Source organism: Heterodontus francisci, chromosome 7, assembly GCF_036365525.1.
Source record: "Heterodontus francisci isolate sHetFra1 chromosome 7, sHetFra1.hap1, whole genome shotgun sequence".
Lineage (NCBI taxonomy): Eukaryota > Metazoa > Chordata > Chondrichthyes > Heterodontiformes > Heterodontidae > Heterodontus > Heterodontus francisci.
This window is the reverse complement of record NC_090377.1, coordinates 105107556-105127525: the sequence shown is the minus strand read 5'-3', so window position 1 is coordinate 105127525 and position 19970 is coordinate 105107556. Positions and strand designations below refer to the sequence as shown.

Genomic DNA, 19970 nt, shown 5'->3' with positions numbered 1-19970 from the left:
CTGAATATCTTGTACCCAGGAATATTAAATATCCAACTCTTTCCTTTTTTTGAGGCAGGTCTCAGTTATCGTACTCCAGCCATCATGTTCCCACATGGAATATTTGACCCTGCAGCTCATTAACCTTATTTTGTGCATTTATACACATGCACTCCAAACCTAACTTAGACCTGTGTCTTCTCTATTGTCCCAACTAATTCTGTACTATTTCCAATTCTAACTGTCTCTCCTAAGGCTTGGTGCAACTTGTTTCTACTTCTTAACATTACATCTTAGTGCCCAACCCCCTGATGTATTAGTTTAAACTGCCCCCCCTCAGCATTAGTTCATCTGACTGCAAGGATATAGGTCCCAGCTCAGGTCAGGTGCAGCCCGTTCATCTGAAACAGTATTCTCCCACCTTAGAACTGGTCCCAATGTCCCAGGAATCTGAAGCGCTCCTTCCTGCTCCATGTCCCTAGCCATGCATTAACCTGCTACATTCTTCTATTTGTACTCACATTGGCATGTGGCACTGGAAGCAATCCGGAGGGTACTATGTCTTTGAGGTTTTGCCTTTTAACTTTCTCCCTAGCTCCTTAAATTCTGCCTACAGGGCCTCAACCCTCTTCATTCCTATGTCATTGGTTCCAAGCTCTTTAAGAGGTTATATTTTACAACTATTTGTCTCCTCGCTTTGAATTCTGTAGCTGCACTTTCAGTATCATTTTGCTAGCTGTGAATGATACAATAGAGGTACCTAAAGATTTAAAACAAAATTATATACACGTGAGTGGTTCTATGACATATCAATTTTGCTTTTAATTTCTTTCATAGTACATGTGAAAACCACTCAAAAATTGAGCCATTAAAATGACATTTAATTTTAGATTTAGTCATTACATAATCACTGCATTATTGGACCACATTGATAGATTAAATCTACCAAACACTTGTTATAGGCCACATTGCTGGAACTGTATTTTTTTTAAAGATAAAAAGAAATCCTTTTGATACTATCTTAAGAGCTACAATTTTAATAACATTCCAATGCAGATGTCCTCCTTAAATCAAACTGGACAGTGTCAGATAAATAGATTAACCAGCTCATAAAGTCTTCTTCATTCTTTACACAAAAGTATTCTCTATACACTAGAGGTTTGGCCATGTTCCAGTTTGTTCCCGAGAAACACATGCTCGTTATGGAAAATATTCAACTCATCTGAACCGATTCTGATAATATGATCGGCAGGTTCAAGTCACTGCCCCATCTCAGCTCAACAGCTGCTCAAATCCTCATCCACTCCATTGTTACCTCTAAGCTTGACTATTCCAATGGTCTCCAGGCTGGCCTCCCATCTCCTACCCGCAACCTCCTGCCCATAAACATGAGCTCACCCAAATCTCTGCTGCCCATATCCTAACTCACACCATGTCCCATTCACCCATCATCCCTGTGCTCATTGACCTACACTGGCTCTGGGTCCTCCAATACTTCGATTTAAAAAATCTCAATCTGGTTTTCAAATCCCTTCTTGGTTTGGCCTCTGTTGATCTCTGTAACTGCCTCCAGCCCTACAGTCCTCTGAGATCTCAGCGCTTCTCCAATTCTGGCCTTTTGTACATAAACAATTTTCATCTCTCCATCACTTGTGACTGTCCTGTCAGCTCTCTAGCCCCAAGTTCTGGAATTCCCTCCCTAAACGTCTTTGCCTCGTTAACTCTCTTTCCTCCTTTAAGATGCTCCTTAAAAAGGTGCTATACAAATGCAAGTTACTGTTGCTCTTATAAAGACCATGCCTGGATAACAGCTTGTTCTGCAGCAACTAACTGATTGATATTTCCCCAACTACAAAGCAGAACCTGTGGTGATGGATTAGTGCGATCATAGAATACTTTTGTTTGAAGAATGAATTATTTATCTTACCCCTTTATCCCACATTCTCTACATCATATGAGCATACCAAACTGAGGAGGAGAGAGACTACCAAATATATTACCTTATACAGTTGAAAGGTCCAACGAGTAATCTTGAGTAAAATTGTGCAGGTTTTTACACATGGTAGCCTTGCACATATTATCAAACTGATAGAAAGATGTCCAAGAAAAAGCCATGGGACAGGTCAAATGACTTTTAACCTACTCACAGGTTTCCCTAACTGCAACAGAGGAACAATTCAAAATGCTAATACAAAAGCAAAATACTGCAGATGCTGGAAATCTGAAATAAAAATGGAAAATGCTGGAAATACCTGATGAGAGATCATCGACCTGATAAGTTTATTATGTTTTTCTCTCCACAGATGCTGCCAGACCTGGTGAGTATTTACAGCATTTTCTGGTTTTATAATGTAAAATGCTATCCTGTTTAGTCACTGGTTTACTTTGTGTCCTATGGTGCTATTGAAAATTGTGATTCTGCTCTGCATGTTTAACAATAAAATGCCAGAGCTCTGTGGGCATTCATACAATGAAATTGGTACGACAATTCAGACTGATAGGGCAACTGATAAAATGATGGAACAATTTCTTGTCTCAAAGAAAATTAAATGAGTAATATAAATTTAAAAGAATTTAAATGTTAAAAGAAGTGGCAGGTGAGATAGTTGATGTGTTAGTTTTAGTTTTCCAAAATTCCCTAGATTCGGGGAAGGTTCCTTTAGATTGGAAAATAGAGAATGTAACTCATTTATTTAAAAAGGGAGGGAGACAGAAAGGAGGAAACCACAGGCCAGTTAGCTTAACATCTGTCTTAGGGAAAATATTAGAAGCTATTATTAAAGGTGTTATGGCAGGGCCATATTTAGAATTTAGAAAATTCAAGGTAATCAGGCAGAGGCCACATGGTTTTGTGAAAGGGAAATCATGTTTAACCAATTTATTCGAGTCCTTTGAGGAAGTTACATGTGCTGTCGATAAAGGGGAACCAGTGGATGTATTGCAGATTTAGATTTCCAGAAAACATTTGATAAGGTGCCTATCAAAGGTTATTGCAGAAAATAAAAGCTCATGGTGTAGGGGGTAACATATTGGCATGGACAGAAGATTGGTTAACTAGCAGGAAACAGAGAGTAACCATAAATGGGTCATTTTCTGGTTGGCAAGATGCAACAAGTGGTGTGCCATAGGGATCAGTGCTAGGGCCTCAACTTTTTACAATTTATACAAATGACTTAGGTGAAGGGACTGAAGTTACGGTTGCTAAATTTGCTGATGACACAAAGATATGTGGGAAAATATCTTGTGAAGAGGACATAAGGGGGCTACAAAGGGATATAGATAGGTTAAGTGAGTGGGCAAAGACCTGACAAATGGATTATAATGTGGGACAGTGTGAAATTGTCCACTTTGGCAGGAAGAATAAAAACGAAGCATATTATTTAAATGGTGAGAGATTGCAGAGCTCTGAGATGCAGAGGGATCTGGATGTCCTAGTGCATGAATCACAAAAGGTTAGTATGCAGGTACAGCACATAATTAGGAAAGCTAATAGAATGTTATCGTTTATCATGAGGGGAATTGAATACAAAAGTAGGACGGTTATGCTTCAGCTATACAGAACATTGGTGAGACCACATCTGGAGTATTGTGTACAGTACTGATCTCCTTATTTAAGGAAGGATGTAAATGCATTGGAGATAGTATAGAGGAAGTTTGTTAGACTAATACCTGAAATGGCTGGGCTGTCTTACGAGAAAAGATTGGACAGGCTAGGCTTTTATCCACTGCAATTTAGAAGAGTAAGAGGCAACTTGATTGAAATATATAAGATCCTGAGGGGTCTTGACAGGGTGGATGTGGAAAGGACATTTTCCCTTGTGTGAGAATCTAGAACTAGGGGTCACTGTTTAAAAATAAGGGGCCGCCCATTTAAGACAGAGATGAGGAGACATTTTTTCTCTGAGGGTCGTGAGTCTTTGGAATTCTCTTCCTCAAAAGGCAGTGGAAGCAGAGTCTTTGAACATTTTTAAGGCAGAGGTATATCGATTCTTGATAAGCAAGGGGGGGGAAAGTTATCCGGGGTAGGTGGAAATGTGGAGCAATCAGTTCAGCCATGAACCTATTGAATGATGGAGTAGGCTCGAGGGGTTGAGTGGCCTACTCCTGTTCCTAATTCGTATGTTCGTATAAATGGAGGTCTATCACTTAAACAAGCAGGGAAGGACTGGCTAGTGATCCTTCTGCCTTGGGACAGTCTGTCTTCTCACTGGTATCTGAGCAAGGAAGCATTATATTGAGCTCAACAGCTTATGGAAACAGATAAGAGATACTTTCTTCTCTCTTGTTAGAAGCCATGCTCAAAAGGATACTCTATGTAGAATTTACTTTAAAAGGCAGCAATCTAACTATATTCATTACATTTTGCAGCCAGGACCGAGAGTTTAAGTGAATGATGCTAGAAGCAACAAAGTGACGGCTGCCTTTAACAGCAGGCTATGTGCTAGCACCGGTACAGATGGTAATTATGCTTTTGATTTTTGCATGCCGAAAACATGGTCCTAAGGAACCAACAGGAAATGGACTTGACTCCGAGATCATGTGGATCATGTGGAAAATGTGGAATGAAGAAAAATCAAGGATGCTAGTTTTCAGTTTATATACACTGAGATCTGAGCATCCAGGCATCATTTTTCATTTGTCTGTGAATTTTACATATTTATTTCTCAAATTTGTTGCATTCTTTATGTAGGCATGTGCTGCAGATGTTATTCCCTCAACCCTCTTCCTGTCTTCTCCGATTAATTAAACTGCTCCAAACTTATCTTGTGCAGTGCCTTTATAGCTGCCAGGGTAAATTTCAACCTCATCAATCTGGACCAGATCAAATTAAAAGTAACAAAATAACGTCATCTAATCCCGCTGGATAATAGATAGTCTACGCATTGGTGAAATGGTTATCAGTTTTAAAGTACAGGAGAAGTAGTCAAGTGGCATTCCCAACAAGTCAACATCACTATTATTATAAACAAGACTGTCAAGGTTATGGCTTCTATACCTGCAGAAGGCTGCTCTCTTGGTACAGTATCTTTGACTTGTTCTCCTTTGAGCACTGCCACTGCCTCAGCCGTGACCTCTTGTACAATCCTGGCAGAGATCTCTTCTGCTGAAAAAATATGAGGAGGATCAGTCAGTTTCTGAATGTGATCAAATTTGTTTTTGACACTTACACTCCAAAATAAAAATGAATAAATAAAAAGGAAAGTAAAACAGCTAAGTCAAAGTAAACATATTGTGATCAACAAAGTAAGATGTTTTATGGCTCGAAACAATACAGGTTTAGTTTGAAACTTAAATGTCCTACTGTACAGGAAATAACAGATTGTGGAAAACAATATTATTCCACTTATTTTAGTGAATTATCTGCTCTCCCATTATGTTGTGCATTAGTCCACAGTTGTGGTGTTTAGTTACTAAGATGGCATGATGCTCAGTTGCTACGATGGAGTTGCGTTTAATCTCTCCTATCCCTTTCATGTTATCGTTCAGGTACTTGATGTAGGGAAATAGGTTAAACAGGAATAATTAGAGAATAATTGTTGCTTCTGCCCTTGGGAAGATGCCAGGTATCAATCAACATTCAATGGGTTTTCTTTTTGTAGTTTTGACACTTAAGCATATATCTGTGATATTCTTTATGGCTAGTCAGAAGATTCACTATTTTATAATGGCTGGATTATAATACCATGTGACATACAATGTATTGTAATAGTTTATCTCACAGAAGAAAACACAAGTTTTAGTTGCTAATTTAAATGAGATGAAAAGGAAACATGACTAGATAAACTGGAAGGAATATTGGCAATGCTCAAAAATGGAAAATGTTCAAACAGGAGATGATTAGGACACAAGGAGACCTACTCTCACAAGAAGTAAAGATAGTGCAGCAAAAACTGGAGTTCTTTAGATGAGTAGAGGATTTCAAATTAAAATTATACTTAAAAAATATTTTAATCTAGGGCTAATAATGTAAAAGAAAATCAAGTCTAAAACATAAAGAGGGTAAACAAAACAGAATAGAAAAACTAAAAAGGGTCCAAAAGACTAACAAGGAATGTCGAGGAAAACAGTGAAAGAAGTTATAAGCATATCAAAAAGTTAAATAGTTAAAAATGATAGGGCTGATTAAAGATGAATAAGGGAAATCTTATGGATGAAGAAAGGACAAATACTAAACGAGTACATTTCTCTATGAAAACTGAGACAGTGTGACTGTAGGAATAAAAGGGTACAAGAGGAGGTGGAAGAGGGGCTGGAGCTACTAGATAAATCCTTCCAAAACAACCCTGCCTGACCTCAATCTATTATCGCTCAAACATTTGCATCAAGAACAATGAGTTTCCAGATAGCTGTAGATGATTTGGACAATTAGAAAAGTAACGTCAGTTATGAGCACAAGAATAAAGTAAGATTTTCAATAATTTCTGATGGTTGCACATGAGAAAATGGGAGCAAAATTTCACAGGCCAGAAATTGCTGGAATTAGAATGATGTATTAACAACATTTGTCATTATTAATTTGTAATTAATCTAGCAATTTGTGGCATAGAAGACATACATGATGAGTCCAATTTTCTGCAAATTGCTAGACGATTTTCACCGGTCCGCTGTTAGCCTTGCCAAACCCGATAAAGTACCTTCTCATTGTGAGGCTCCTCATTAAAATTAATTGCATATCACAAGATTGCTGGACTTCCAACATTAATACAAATTATTCCTACCACAGCCATTTATGACTGGTAATTAATGTCTACGTGACCTGATTTATGGTGCTATAATGACACCCAATTTTGATAGTATTTTTAGACCATTCTCGTCAGCCACACTCCTGTTGGCATCAGACAGCAATAATATTCAAAATACAAAGCTGTTTTGACATTCAGAAATGAAAATTAGATGGATTTATTTCAAGATATAACATTTTGGGATACAGTATGTGAGTAATTTGAGACATGGTGGGGGGGGGGGGGGGGGGAGGGCATTTTATGCCGGCGACGGGAGTCTCAACATTTCTTTTCCAGTAGGCCCACCAAATTTAGAGCCAATCAGGCACTTAAGTAGACAGCAGCAGGCCTTCCATTGGGTTTAGGACCCCATTGTTAGAAGTCCTGCCCTTGGAGAGCTGCTGGCAAATCAGAGGCTGGCAGCTGCAGCGCCATGCTGGAGGCAGTGGCTGTTGCTGGAGGTGACCATCCTAGAGACAGAGGAGCGTCGCTTGAACCAGGCTTAAGGTAGATCAGGGTGGGTGGTCATGGGGGAGAGGGTGTCCCTCAGTGGGCACCCCCCCTTCCCGATGCCAGGTCGCTCACTCAGGCACTAAGTCTACCCGCCACGCCCACCCCCAACCCCATCACCACCATCGGGAGCTGGGAAGCAGCCTGCACAGTTTTTCATGACATGCTTCCTGTGTGGTGTTAGGGCTGCCTGCCGCACAAGTAATTGTGGCTGTGGCAGGAAGAGGCCCCTAATTGGGGGCTAATTATCAGGCAAGAGCGGCGGGGTGGGAAGGCAGTTCACAGGCCTTCCCTTCCCGGACTAAATTTCAGCAGAGGTAGGAATCCCCCCACCCCGCCCACCCCACCATCGCGCCCGATTTTATGCTCTCCCCGCCTCAAAACCCGCTGCGGAGGGAGAGCATAAAATTCCCCTATGGTGTAGAATGTATAGCATGCTTGGGAGGGCAGAAGTAATTTTGGACCTATAGCTCCCAAAGCTGTCCACCAGTGGGGTTTTCATCATGTAATTTCTGGTTCTATTGTAGGCTAATTGATAGAGATTAATTACTATGATTAGACAACAAATCCATTATCATTAAAACATGTGACTATCAGGATGGTAGAAGGTGATCTAGATGGACCTTGGCCTTTGTCCATCTCGCAATTACATGTTCCTATGAAATCAGTGCAATGACATACCCACTGGGTGTTCCACTGTTTCTGACCTTGATGGAAAGGGCTGCTATACTTCAAATGTCAAGACATTTTTACATTCAGCACAACTGCATTACCACTCATTCATTAACTTCTCAAAGATCAATATAACAATTCTCAAACTTAACTGGGTTACAATACCCTCTGATTCTCCTTGTTCATTTTTTAATTTTTTTCTTTGTCGCTTTTTTTCCCTCTTAATCCACTCTCCCAGCGCCTCTTTTTAATTTTTCTTCCTGTCTCCAATTTGATCCTACATCCTACTCTATATTTGAGTGGTTATTTCTTTATCCTTATCTTTCATTGATTAAGCAGCTCCACATGTGACATTGACATCACTGTGCCATTATCCTATCATTTGAGGTGAGATAAATGACATCATCCAAATAATGCCATTTGCCATTGCAGCAATTTCATGTATTTTTTTCTATTGTCCCTGCAGTTCAGTGACCTCCTATATTCTCCGCATGGAGTTAGGGAATAACTCCAAAAAGTCAATGAAAAGGCAGGAGTAAAATAATGAAGACATTAAAGCAACAAATGTACAAAAAAGGAACAGCGAAGAAATGAGGCAAGAGAACAGAAAAAAAACTGAAAAGCAAAGTGAAAAATTACACAAAGAAAACCAAAGAAAAGTTTAGTTTGAAAATAATTTCAAAAAATGAAAGATTGGATTACATTGCATTCCCCTTCACCAAAATATAAGAATCCAATAAATTACAACAGACTTAACTAATCCAAAAGGTATATTCCCTTTTGCTGCAAAGAAGCAATATTGACAATCAATACATATGAATATAAATCAGACTTTTTCAACATCAACTCTTTATTGTAATGATCAGATTGATAGTTTTTATAAATCAGTAAAATACAATAGGCTTCATTATAATTTTATTCACATTCTCTTTGATAAAGCCAAATACCTTATTGGAATATCTAATGTTTTTTCATGCATAGCCTCATTTTTGGTCATGGCTTTCTAATGATTGCTATATAAAGTAAGATATGAATAGTTATTTGTTCTCTTTCAAGCTCTTAACCATAATCCTAGCTTGTCATCGAATTCAACTCCACCTAACTGGAGAAAGGTCATGTCTGATCTACACTGTCATCCTGCACAGTAAATTTCCCTATATAGGGCTTTTGTGAAAAACATGTTTTGCTTTTAAAGAGAAAACTTTTTTTTTCCCCTAAAGGTATTTGCTCCCTCTGCCACATGCAGGCTTTTCCCATGCTCTCACTAATGCACTCAATCTGACTGCTGGGGTACATAAATGTAGGTTAGGACAACTTTGTCTCTAATGTTCCCTCTCTCTTTCATGTTGGCAAGTATCTAGTTTTCACTCAGCAGCTATTTACAGTAGATTGGCCAGTACTGCAAAGACACAGTACAGAGGAGCTGGCATACCAACTCTGCACTGTGCTGTAGAAATGAACCGCATCAAAGCCATTAGCAACATCCTGTGTGTGGTAACTACTGCTGAACAATTAATGACAATTTCTTTTACTGAGTGATGAATTATGGGTGTTATAATGGGTGTTATTTGAAAGTATAAACCACTGGATTGGGTAAACCAGTGAATTAATAGCATTGTACTCAGCCCTTTCTTTTCCCAATGGCGGTTCAATGAAAGTTCAAGAGTGGAAAAGGATGAAGTCATGAGAACTAAGAACAGTCCAGAATAAAACAGGCTTGTTTAAAAAAAGATTGTGGAGATTGCAGGTCAATCCGGCAGTTATTGCCCATCCCTCACAACTGAGTGGTTTGTTAGGCGATTTCAGAGGGCTGCTTGTGGGGAACTCGACTCACATATAGAGCATACTGGATAAGGACAGCAGGTTCCTTCCCTTATAAAGCAGTTTGTTTTTTTTCTGACAACTTCACAGTCACTTTTACTGGTACCAGCTTTTCACTAGCAGATTATTTATTTTAAACTCAAATAAAAATTTCAAACTGCCATGGTGAGACTTGAACTCTCATGCTCTGGTCAACCAACCCAGACAAATAACTACTACACGTGCATATCCATGACACTTTACACATATTAAGAGAGGTTCAAAAAGCTGCCATCCAACCATGTTATACTCCGTGCTGATTTTAACAACATAGATTGAGTAAGCAAACAAATAAGACCAGTAGATATCAGAATGGGACTTTTCATCAGGGGTCGGCAACGTATCCATACACGGACACCAGCGTCAGTGGTAAAAATTTGGTGGTCCGTGACTGGTAAATTCAGGGATCAGAAATTTCCCACTGGCTTCTTCTTCCGCATCATTCTGACTTAAAAAAAAATCACAGCCATCCGTTTCACAGCCGACAGGTGCTTAGAGCAGAGACAGTGCTTCCAATTCAGCAAATGCGGGCTTTTCCTGCAGGTTACGATATTTTTTAAAAGGCCCACCAAAAACAACAAAGCTGTCCGAGATTTGCAAGTGCAGTCTCTACTCTGTCAGCCGTGAAACTGAAGGTTGCAATTTTGCAAAAAACACTGACCAAACACTAAGCTGCTCTACTGAGAATTCCCACTCTCTGAAACTTGGCAGAGAGAGTGGGAGCAGAATGAGAGAGGGGGACAGAGAAAGAGGGGGGTAGAGAAAGAGGGGGGCAGAGAGCGAGAGGGGGGCAGAGAGCGAGAGGGGGGCAGAGAGCGAGAGGGGGGCAGAGAGCGAGGGGGGCAGAGAGCGAGAGGGGGGCAGAGAGCGAGAGGGAGGCAGAGAGCGAGAGGGAGGCAGAGAGCGAGAGGGAGGCAGAGAGCGAGAGGGGGCAGAGAGAGAGAAGGGGGCAGAGAGAGAGAAGGGGGCAGAGAGAGAGAGGGGGCAGAGAGAGAGGGGGCAGAGAGAGAGAGGGGGCAGAGAGAGAGAGGGGGCAGAGAGAGAGAGGGGGCAGTGAGAGCGAGGGGGCAGAAAGAGAGTGAGGCAGAGAGAGAGAGTGGGGCAGAGAGAGAGTGAGGGGCAGAGAGAGTGGGGGGCAGAGAGAGAGAGCGGGGGCAGAGAGAGAGAGGGGGGCAGAGAGAGAGAGGGGGCAGAGAGAGAGGGGGGGCAGAGAGAGAGAGGGGGCAGAGAGAGAGAGAGGGGGCAGTGAGAGAGAGGGGGCAGTGAGAGAGAGGGGGCAGTGAGAGGGGGGCAGTGAAAGGGGAGCAGTGAGAGAGGGGGCAGAGAGGGGGGGCAGAGAGGGGGGCAGTGAGAGAGAGAGGGGGCAGTGAGAGAGAGGGGGCGGGGCAGAGAAAGGGTTGAGGCAGAGAGAGGGGGCAGGGGCTGAGAGAGAGAGGGGGCTGAGAGAAGGGGCAGAGGGAGAGCAGGGGCAGAGAGAGAGCGGGGCCAGAAGGAGAGCGGGGCCAGATGAAGAGCGGGGCCAGAAGGAGAGCGGGGCCAGAAGGAGAGCGGGGCCAGAAGGAGAGTGGGGAGGGGGGGGGGGGCAAAGGGAGAGGGGGCAGACTGAGGGGGGTGCAGAGTGAGGGGGGTGCAGAGTGAGGGGGAACAGAGTGGGGGGGGCGGAGTGGGGGGGGGGAAGAGTGGGGGGGGGGAAGAGTGGGGGGGGGAAGAGTGGGGGGGGGAAGAGTGGGGGGGGCAGAGTTGCGGGGGCAGAGTCAGGAGGCGGGGGGGCAGAGTGAGGGGGGGGGGAGAGTGAGGGGGGGGTGAGGGGGGGCCAGCGAGGGGGGGCAGAGTGAGGGGGAGCAGAGTGAGGGGGGGCAGAGTGAGGGGGGACAGAGTGAGGTTGGCAGACATAGGGGGGCAGACAGAGGGGGGCAGACGGGGGGGGGGACAGACGGGGGGGGGACAGACAGTGGGGCGCAGAGAGAGAGGAGGGCAGAGAGAGAGAGAGAGGGGAGAGAGGGAGTGGGCAGAGGGGGGGGGCAGAGAGAGAGGGGGGCAAAGAAAGGGGAGATGACACAGAGAGGAGGGGACCACAGAGAAGAGGGGACCACAGAGAGGGGGCTGACCACAGAGAGAGGGCTGACCACAGAGAGAGGGCGGACCACAGAGAGAGGGCGGACCACAGAGAGAGGGCGGACCACAGAGAGAGGGCGGACCACAGAGAGAGGGCGGAACACAGAGAGAGGGCGGAACACAGAGAGAGGGCGGAACACAGAGAGAGGGCGGGCCACAGAGAGAGGGCGGGCCACAGAGAGAGGGCGGGCCACAGAGAGAGAGAGGGGAACACAGAGAGGCAGAGAGAAACACAGTGAGAGGCGAGAGAGTGATCAAGAACGCTCCTTACAGATGGACATCTATCTGGAATACTCTGCATCGCTACAAGTATGCGGTCAAACATTGATTACTTGTGCAAGCAAAAAAATGCCAGGTATCTCAGTAAATCAGTGCCCAACATAGGGAAGAGAAAGTAAGCCAATAAATTAGTATTCTCATTTAAAGTTTCTTCAGAAAAATGCACATTTGTTGTTGTTTTTATTAATATTAAGATACATTTTTAATGCCTTTATCTTTCCAACATTGTCCCACCGGCACCCTATATAAGACAAAAATTGTAATGTGATCCTCAGGCGAAAAGTTTGGACACCCCTGCTTCAAGCCTATAACATTGTATTTTAAGATAACCTATCAGCTAGGTTATTTTAAAACACATGTTTAAAGGCTTGTGTTATGTCAACTCATTTTAAAATGGCAGAAGTCACTTAGGGAACGTCTCGATTTCTGCACTCTGGCACACATTACTTTCACCTGTGATGCAAGTTTAATGACATGTTCAAAGTTGCTGGACTTTTACTTCTATATAAATGTCACAATTCCACTGCTATCCATTTGGAATCACATTGTTCCAGAACTTGTACTAAGGGGAAAGCAGGAAAGAAAATCCAAGGAATCTCCACAAGTCAGCACTATAAGTTCCTCATGAATACAACAGTACAGTGTAATGGGGCTGAGTGGTATTGGAAAAAACAGGATGCTGCTGACCCATATACAATAGTTAGTAAATACAATATAATGGATAGCTTTAATAAACCTTAATCTATGATGAACTATCTACGATTCCTCAACAAAATCTATGCTACATTTACAATTTTAAAAACTGGAAAACATGGTAAAAATGTATTATGTTTTAATGACCATGTTAGAATTGTTTTCGCTGCAAATTGGCTTAAAGGACAAGTTTTACAAGGATGTCAAAGATCACTAACTGCAATATGCATAATTTACTATCCAGTTTGAGGGCAGATAACCTGAGTGGCCAATGCCATTTGAAAATTGTCTGCATCGTATAATTACATTAAAAGTGCACCTTTGCTAACAGGTAAGAGATTTGACTTGGACATAAATTGGTTAGTCTGGAGTACAATCTTACAGATAGTGACTAAACATTTTGTAACTGAATAATACTTGCAGTAACAACAGCTCAACTTTTTACAGAAAGACTTTTTGTTAATAATTATCTTGTCAGAGCTGAATCGGAATCGAAATGGATAGACTGAAATATAAACATAAGTGAATTTAACAGAATTGCTTTATTGGAGGAACTGAAGGGTGCTCTTTATTTGTAATTGTGTTCATCGAATTTTGTCAGTAGCTTTGGTGAACAAATGACATTTTGTCCATGAGAGATGCTGCTGTTTCTGTATTTTAGAATCCAGGACCTGGATTCACAGCCTGTCAAGATGAATAAACTAGTCTTAACTACCTACCAATAATCTCTCCGCCCCTTATTGTCCCACTCTGCTTTTCTGTTTTACATGACTCTTCTGAAGTAGTATCACCTTCACTCTATAAAATTCTCCTGATTTGGAGATCGCTGCCCTTTTGTCGGCTGCCTTGTCTTCAGATACATATTATAAACCGGTGGAGAAGTTGCACGAACAGAGACCATCACGAGTTAAGTTGTCTTGTGACAACAGCAGTGTGAGAAATGGTCCGTCTTCTTAAACCTGACTTTTCTACTGCCTCACCTCAATGACCACAATAACAATCCTCTCCTTGAGTTTCATGGTTTATTGGATGAATGATGAATTTGCTCTCCTGACACAGTGTGACTCCACAGAGGTCATCCGATAAGGTTCATCTCCCACCCTGTGACATGGTGTAACTAGGTCTATTCTGTCAACAAAAGTAATTTGCATTAGCATTGCATACTATTTTGCTTGCTAGCTCGCTAATACAGTTGTTCTGCTCTCCATTGATGTTTGTATGCTTAGATAGTTTATTTATAGGGAGAAATGTGTTTTAAATCGGTCCGTGTTTTGATGGCATGAGATTGGCTGTCCATTTTATATATGGCTTAACTGCCCCACGTCTGTGGCTGAGTCAAATTTTGTCAAATTGCCGTGGCGCAACATGTTAGTACCTATATATAAAAGCAAAATACTGCGGATGCTGGAAATCTGAAACAAAAACAAGAAATGCTGGATTCACTCAGCAGGTCTGGCAGCATCTGTGGAAAGAGAAGCAGAGTTAACGTTTCGGGTCAGTGACCCTTCTTCGGAACTGACAAATATTAGAAAAGTCACAGATTATAAACAAGTGAGGTGGGGGTTGGGCAAGAGATAACAAAGGAGAAGGTGCAGATTGGACCAGGCCACATAGCTGACCAAAAGGTCACGGAGCAAAGGCAAACAATATGTTAATGGTGTGTTGAAAGACAAAGCATTAGTACAGATTAGGTGTGAATATACTGAATATTGAACATCAGCAAGTGCAAACCTGAAGAAAAACAACCTGAAAAAAACAGTGGGTGAGCAAACTGAACAAACTAAGATGAACTGAAATAAATACAAAAAAAGATTGTAAAAAATGTAAAAAGGAATGCCAAAAAAAAAAGGAAGAAAAAATAACTAAAAATGACTAAAAATGAAAGTAAAGTGGGGGGCTGTCATGCTCTGAAATTATTGAACTCAATGTTCAGACCGGCAGGCTGTAGTGTGCCTAATCGGTAGATGAGATGCTGTTCCTCGAGCTTGCGTTGATGTTCACTGGAACACTGCAGCAATCCCAGGACAGAGATGTGAGCATGAGAGCAGGGGGGAGTGTTGAAATGGCAAGCAACCGGAAGCTCAGGGTCCTGCTTGCGGACTGAGCGGAGATGTTCCGCAAAGCGGTCACCCAGTCTGCGCTTGGTCTCCCCAATGTAGAGGAGACCACACTGTGAGCAGCGAATACAGTATACTACATTGAAAGAAGTACAAGTAAATCGCTGCTTCACCTGAAAGGAGTGTTTGGGGCCTGGGATAGTGAGGAGAGAGGAGGTAAATGGGCAGGTATTACACCTCCTGCGATTGCAGGGGAAGGTGCCCTGGGACGGGGACGAGGTGGTGGGGGTAATGGAGGAGTGGACCAGGGTGTCGCGGAGGGAACGATCCCTTCGGAATGCTGACAGGGGAAGGGAGGGGAAGATGCGACTGGTAGTGGCATCACGCTGGAGGTGGCGAAAATGGCGGAGGATGATCCTTTGGATATGGAGGCTGGTGGGATGAAAAGTGAGGACAAGGGAAACCCTGTCACGGTTCTGGGAGGGAGGGGAAGGGGTGAGGGTAGAGGTGCGGGGAATGGGTCGGACACGGTTGAGGGCCCTGTCAACCACAGTGGGGGGAAATCCTCGGTTGAGGAAAAAGGAGGTCATATCAGAAGCACCGTCATGGAAGGTAGCATCATCAGAGCAGATGCGTCGGAGACGGAGAAACTGGGAGAATGGAATGGAGTCCTTACAGGAGGTAGGGTGTGAAGAAGTGTAGTCGAGGAAGCTGTGGGAGTCAGTGGGCTTATAATGGATATTGGTAGACAACCTATCCCCAGAGATGGAGACAGAGAAGTCGAGGAAGGGAAGGGAAGTGTCAGAGATGGACCATGTAAAGGTGAGAGAAGGGTGGAAATTGGAAGCAAAGTTGATAAAGTTTTCTAGTTCGGGGCGGGAGCAGGAAACGGCACCGATACAGTCATCAATGTACCGGAAAAAGAGTTGGGGGAGGGGGCCTGAGTAGGACTGGAACAAAGAATGCTCGACATATCCCACAAAAAGACAGGCATAACTAGGACCCATGCGGGTACCCATAGCGACACCTTTTACTTGAAGGAAATGCATGGAGTTGAAGGAGAAGTTGTTCAATGTGAGAACAAGTTCAGCCAGGCGGAGGAGGGTGTTGGTGGATGGGGACTGGTTGGGCCTCTGTTCCAGGAAGAAGCGGAGAGCCCTCAAACCATCCTGGTGGGGGATGGAGGTGTAGAGCGATTGGACGTCCATAGTGAAGAGGAGGCGGTTGGGACCAGGAAACTGGAAATTGTCAAAATGACGTAGGGCGTCAGAAGAGTCACGGATGTAGGTGGGAAGAGACTGGACCAGCGGAGAAAAGATAGAGTCTAGATAGGAAGAAATAAGTTCAGTTGGGCAGGAGCAGGCTGACACAATGGGATTAGTACCTATCCCTGCTTTTCATCCATTAACAGCACTACTCAACATCTTGGGCTGGATTTTACATTGGGTGGGCGGGAGCTGGCCACCAATGTAAAAGTCAGTGGCGAACCCGCTTCCGCCTAGCCTAGTTACACCATGTCACGGGGTCGGAGATGGACCTTATCTTCACAGGTCGCAAAGATGTATGCAATAAAGGGATCACATATAAAGTTTAAATCCGTCCCACATTTTATGGGTTTCCAGGCTTTAATTGTTCCAAGGTGGGATTTCCATCCGCTTGAGGGAGGAAGTCCCGCCTCATTGAGCTGCTGGCCAATCAGTGGGCTGGCAGCTCTTTGTCCCAGCAGCACCATTGGGCGTGGTGGCCACTACTGGGATTGCAGTCCAGCCGATGGCAGATAAAGAAATGGAGCGGGGATTTCAGGTGAGTTTTGGTTGCCTCGCCGGGAGTAACTGGTTGAGCCCTGGCGAGGCAAGAGTGGTGGTTGGGGGGGAAGCGGGGGATACGTTGGGTCATGGGGGTGGTTGGGGAAGCAGGGGCAGCCCTCAACGGGCACGCGAGTGCCAGCTTGCCACACCTAAAATCCGCGTGGAGGCGGGCGAAGGCCCTTAAGTGGCCATTAATTGACAACTTAAGGGCCTTGATTGGCCGGGGGCGGGCGGCACCTTTTTGACACCCCCGACCTACATAAAGTGGGGTGGAGGCGGGAGCGGGTCGGAAAGGCCTCCCGGATCCTCCTGCTCCATTTTACGCCACCCCCAGCTCCACCACCATCCGGCTCTCTGGGGTGGCGTAAAATTCCGGCCCTTGTTTCTGTACTGAGATCAGTTAACAGAGAGGGCAATCATTAAAATCCATCTGTATTATATGAAAGTGAAGGGTTGTAAATTTTAAAAGCAAGTCCTGAATTTACAATCAAAATTGGTATCAGCTACAACAAATAATATTTTTAAGTACTAGAGAATGGAGAATACTATGAAAAAAAAGAGTTGTACAGAACAATTTAATTAACATATTCTCACCAGCAGTAATCCTCTAGGATATGTACAGTAGTAAGCCTGATCACACAGACACTTTCCATAGAGATTATTAGACCACAGAAGCAAAATCACAGTCAGCATTTCTGCTGTATTGTGAAATCATATCGCTCAGTGGCAAAGTGTAGTTTTCACTAAATCAAATGTACACCAGTTATGCACGCAGTTCTTAATTTATAACTGCAAAGCTCAAGTACCAAAGGTACATAACTGCTGTGCAGTGTTTTAACTGGAATTGTCCAAACTTCCTGTCTTCATAGGTCACAAAGATGTATGCAATAAAGGGATCACATATAAAGTTTAAATCCCAAGTTGCTGACATTAACAGACCCTGATGTTTGGATTTAGAATTTATCTGCTAATGAAGCAATGTTAAAAATGGTCCGTTTTAAGCCATCACAAAATCCAAACGCGACAAATGAGCAAATAAGAAATAATTGCCTGGACTTTGATGTGAAGGGTTAATGTCACACTTTGAGTTCCCATTCCCCCTTTCTCTCATTTTTGTTATTGTCCCTTGGAGTCACTATCCATCAACTTGTAAAAAAAAGTTTCCATGTGTCTGCTGGTATCATTCAGCATGACCTGTTCTCCATCACTTACGACTCTATTACCACCTCTGCACTGTGTGATTGCAGTCCTTCAACTGATCACAGAAAAGACAGTGAACATCCAACTTGGCTTCAGCCAAACTCAACAGATAATTGACATGGATTTCATCCTGACTGCTCTCTGAAGCTGAACTAAACAGTGTATAACCTCAGCACACCAACTGACCCCGAGTTTAGCATCATGCCTCATATGTCTTATCCATTACAAAGACCTCTACTTCTGCCTCTGCAACATTATCTGCTTTTTTTTTACCTCACCCTCACTACTGTAAGAACTCTTATCTTCACTTTATCACCTCCAGACTCAATTATTCCACCTTCCTCCGTGCTAGCTTCCTGAGATTTATCCTTCATAAAGTCCACTCATGCAAAACTCTGCCCTTCACAGTCTCCAATGTATATTAACACCAATTCCATTCATCCTAGTACATGAAAAAATACATCCTGTTCTGAAGCCAACAACAATATATTAGCTAATGCCTTGTGGATGTAGCATGAAACAATGTGAATCTGATTTTTTTTAAAACTTGAGTAATATATCAATGGTTTTGATAATGAACATATGCGATCTTACCTTCTGGTGCAGGAACTGGCTTAATGTCGAAACTTCTTCCAGATGCTGCAAGAAAAAATTGGAAAGGAGACAAAGGAAAAAGGTTGAGTTTAAGGCAAACAGACATTATCTTGAGAGGAAAATTAAATGGTACACATGTAATGCTAATTTTAAGAATTTCTCGTTTGGTAGGTGAAAGGCCCGGCAAAAAACCCCCCACAAAGCTCTGCAGCATATCTTACAACAACAACAACTTACATTTAAAAAGCACCTTTAACATAATAAAACATCCCCAGGCACTTTATAAAACAAAGTATGCAACCAAGCCACAAAACGAGATATTAGGTGAGATGACCAAAAGCTTGGTCAAAGATGAAGATTTTAAGGAGAGTCTTAAAGGAGGAAAGTGAGATGGAAAGGCAAAAAGGTGGAAGGAGGAATCTTCCAGAGCTTGGGGCCTAGGCAACTGAAGGCACGGCCACCAATGGCCGAGTGATTAAAATCAGGGATGCAGAAGAGGCCAGAATTAGAGAAGTGCAAATATCTTGGAGGATTGTGGGACTGCAGGAGATTAGAAAGATAGGGAGGGGTGAGGCTATGGAGGAATTTGAAAACAAAGGATGAATATTTTAAAATCAGGATGCTGCTTGACCGGGAGCCAATGTAGGTCAGTGAGCACAGAGGTGATAGGGAAACTGAATTTGTGGTGCGAGTTAAGACACGGCTAGATGGGTTTTGGATGACCTCAAGTTTATGGAGGGTAGAATATGGGAGACCAGCCAGGAGTGCATCGGAATACTCAAGTCTAGAGGTAATGAAGGTATGAATGATGTTTTCAGCAGCAGATAAGTTGAGACAGGGGGCCATGTTATGGAGGCGGAAATAGGCGCTCTTAGTGATGGCACGAATATGAGGTCCGAAGCTCATCTCAGGGTCAAATGTGACACTAAGGTTGTGAACGGACTAGCTTAATCTCAGACTGTTGCCAAGGAGAGGTATGGAGTCGGCAGCTAGGGAATGGAGATTGCAGCAGGGACCGAAAACAATGGCTTCAGTCTTCCCAATATTTAATTGGAAGAAATTTTTGCTCATCCAGTACTGGATATTGGATAAGCAGTCTGATAATTTAGCAACAATGGAGGAGTTGAGAGAAGTGGTGGTGAGGTAGAGCAGACAATCATCAGCACACATGCAAAACCAAACGCTGTACTTTTGGATGATGTCACCGAGGAGCAGCATGTGGACAAGAAATAGGAGGGGGCCAAGGATTGATCCTTGGGGTTCATCAGAGGTAACAGAGTGGGAGCAGGAAGAGAAGCCATTGCAAGTGATTCTATGGCTACTGTTATGGGCAAGTGGTAAGGGGTGTGGGCGATTCCCACTGTTCACCTCTCAACTGATGGCAATCGTGTTTTGTTTAAAATGATGACTTAGCCCCTGTGTGTTTTACTTGCCAAATAAACCATAGAACCATAGAAAGGTTACAGCACAGAAAGAGACCA

General features: G+C 43.2%; 1 protein-coding gene across 1 annotated transcript in view; it reads right to left on the bottom strand.

Moving 5' to 3' along the window:
- map2 (microtubule-associated protein 2) overlaps positions 1-19970 on the bottom strand; it is a 409127-nt gene that overhangs the window by 90183 nt on the left and 298974 nt on the right. Inside the window, exons 6-7 of the mRNA XM_068035858.1 lie at positions 18490-18534; positions 4976-5083 (exon numbers count right to left, since the gene is read on the bottom strand). Of these exons, the coding sequence (XP_067891959.1) occupies positions 4976-5083; positions 18490-18534 (153 nt within the window). The remainder of the gene's footprint in view (positions 1-4975; positions 5084-18489; positions 18535-19970) is intronic.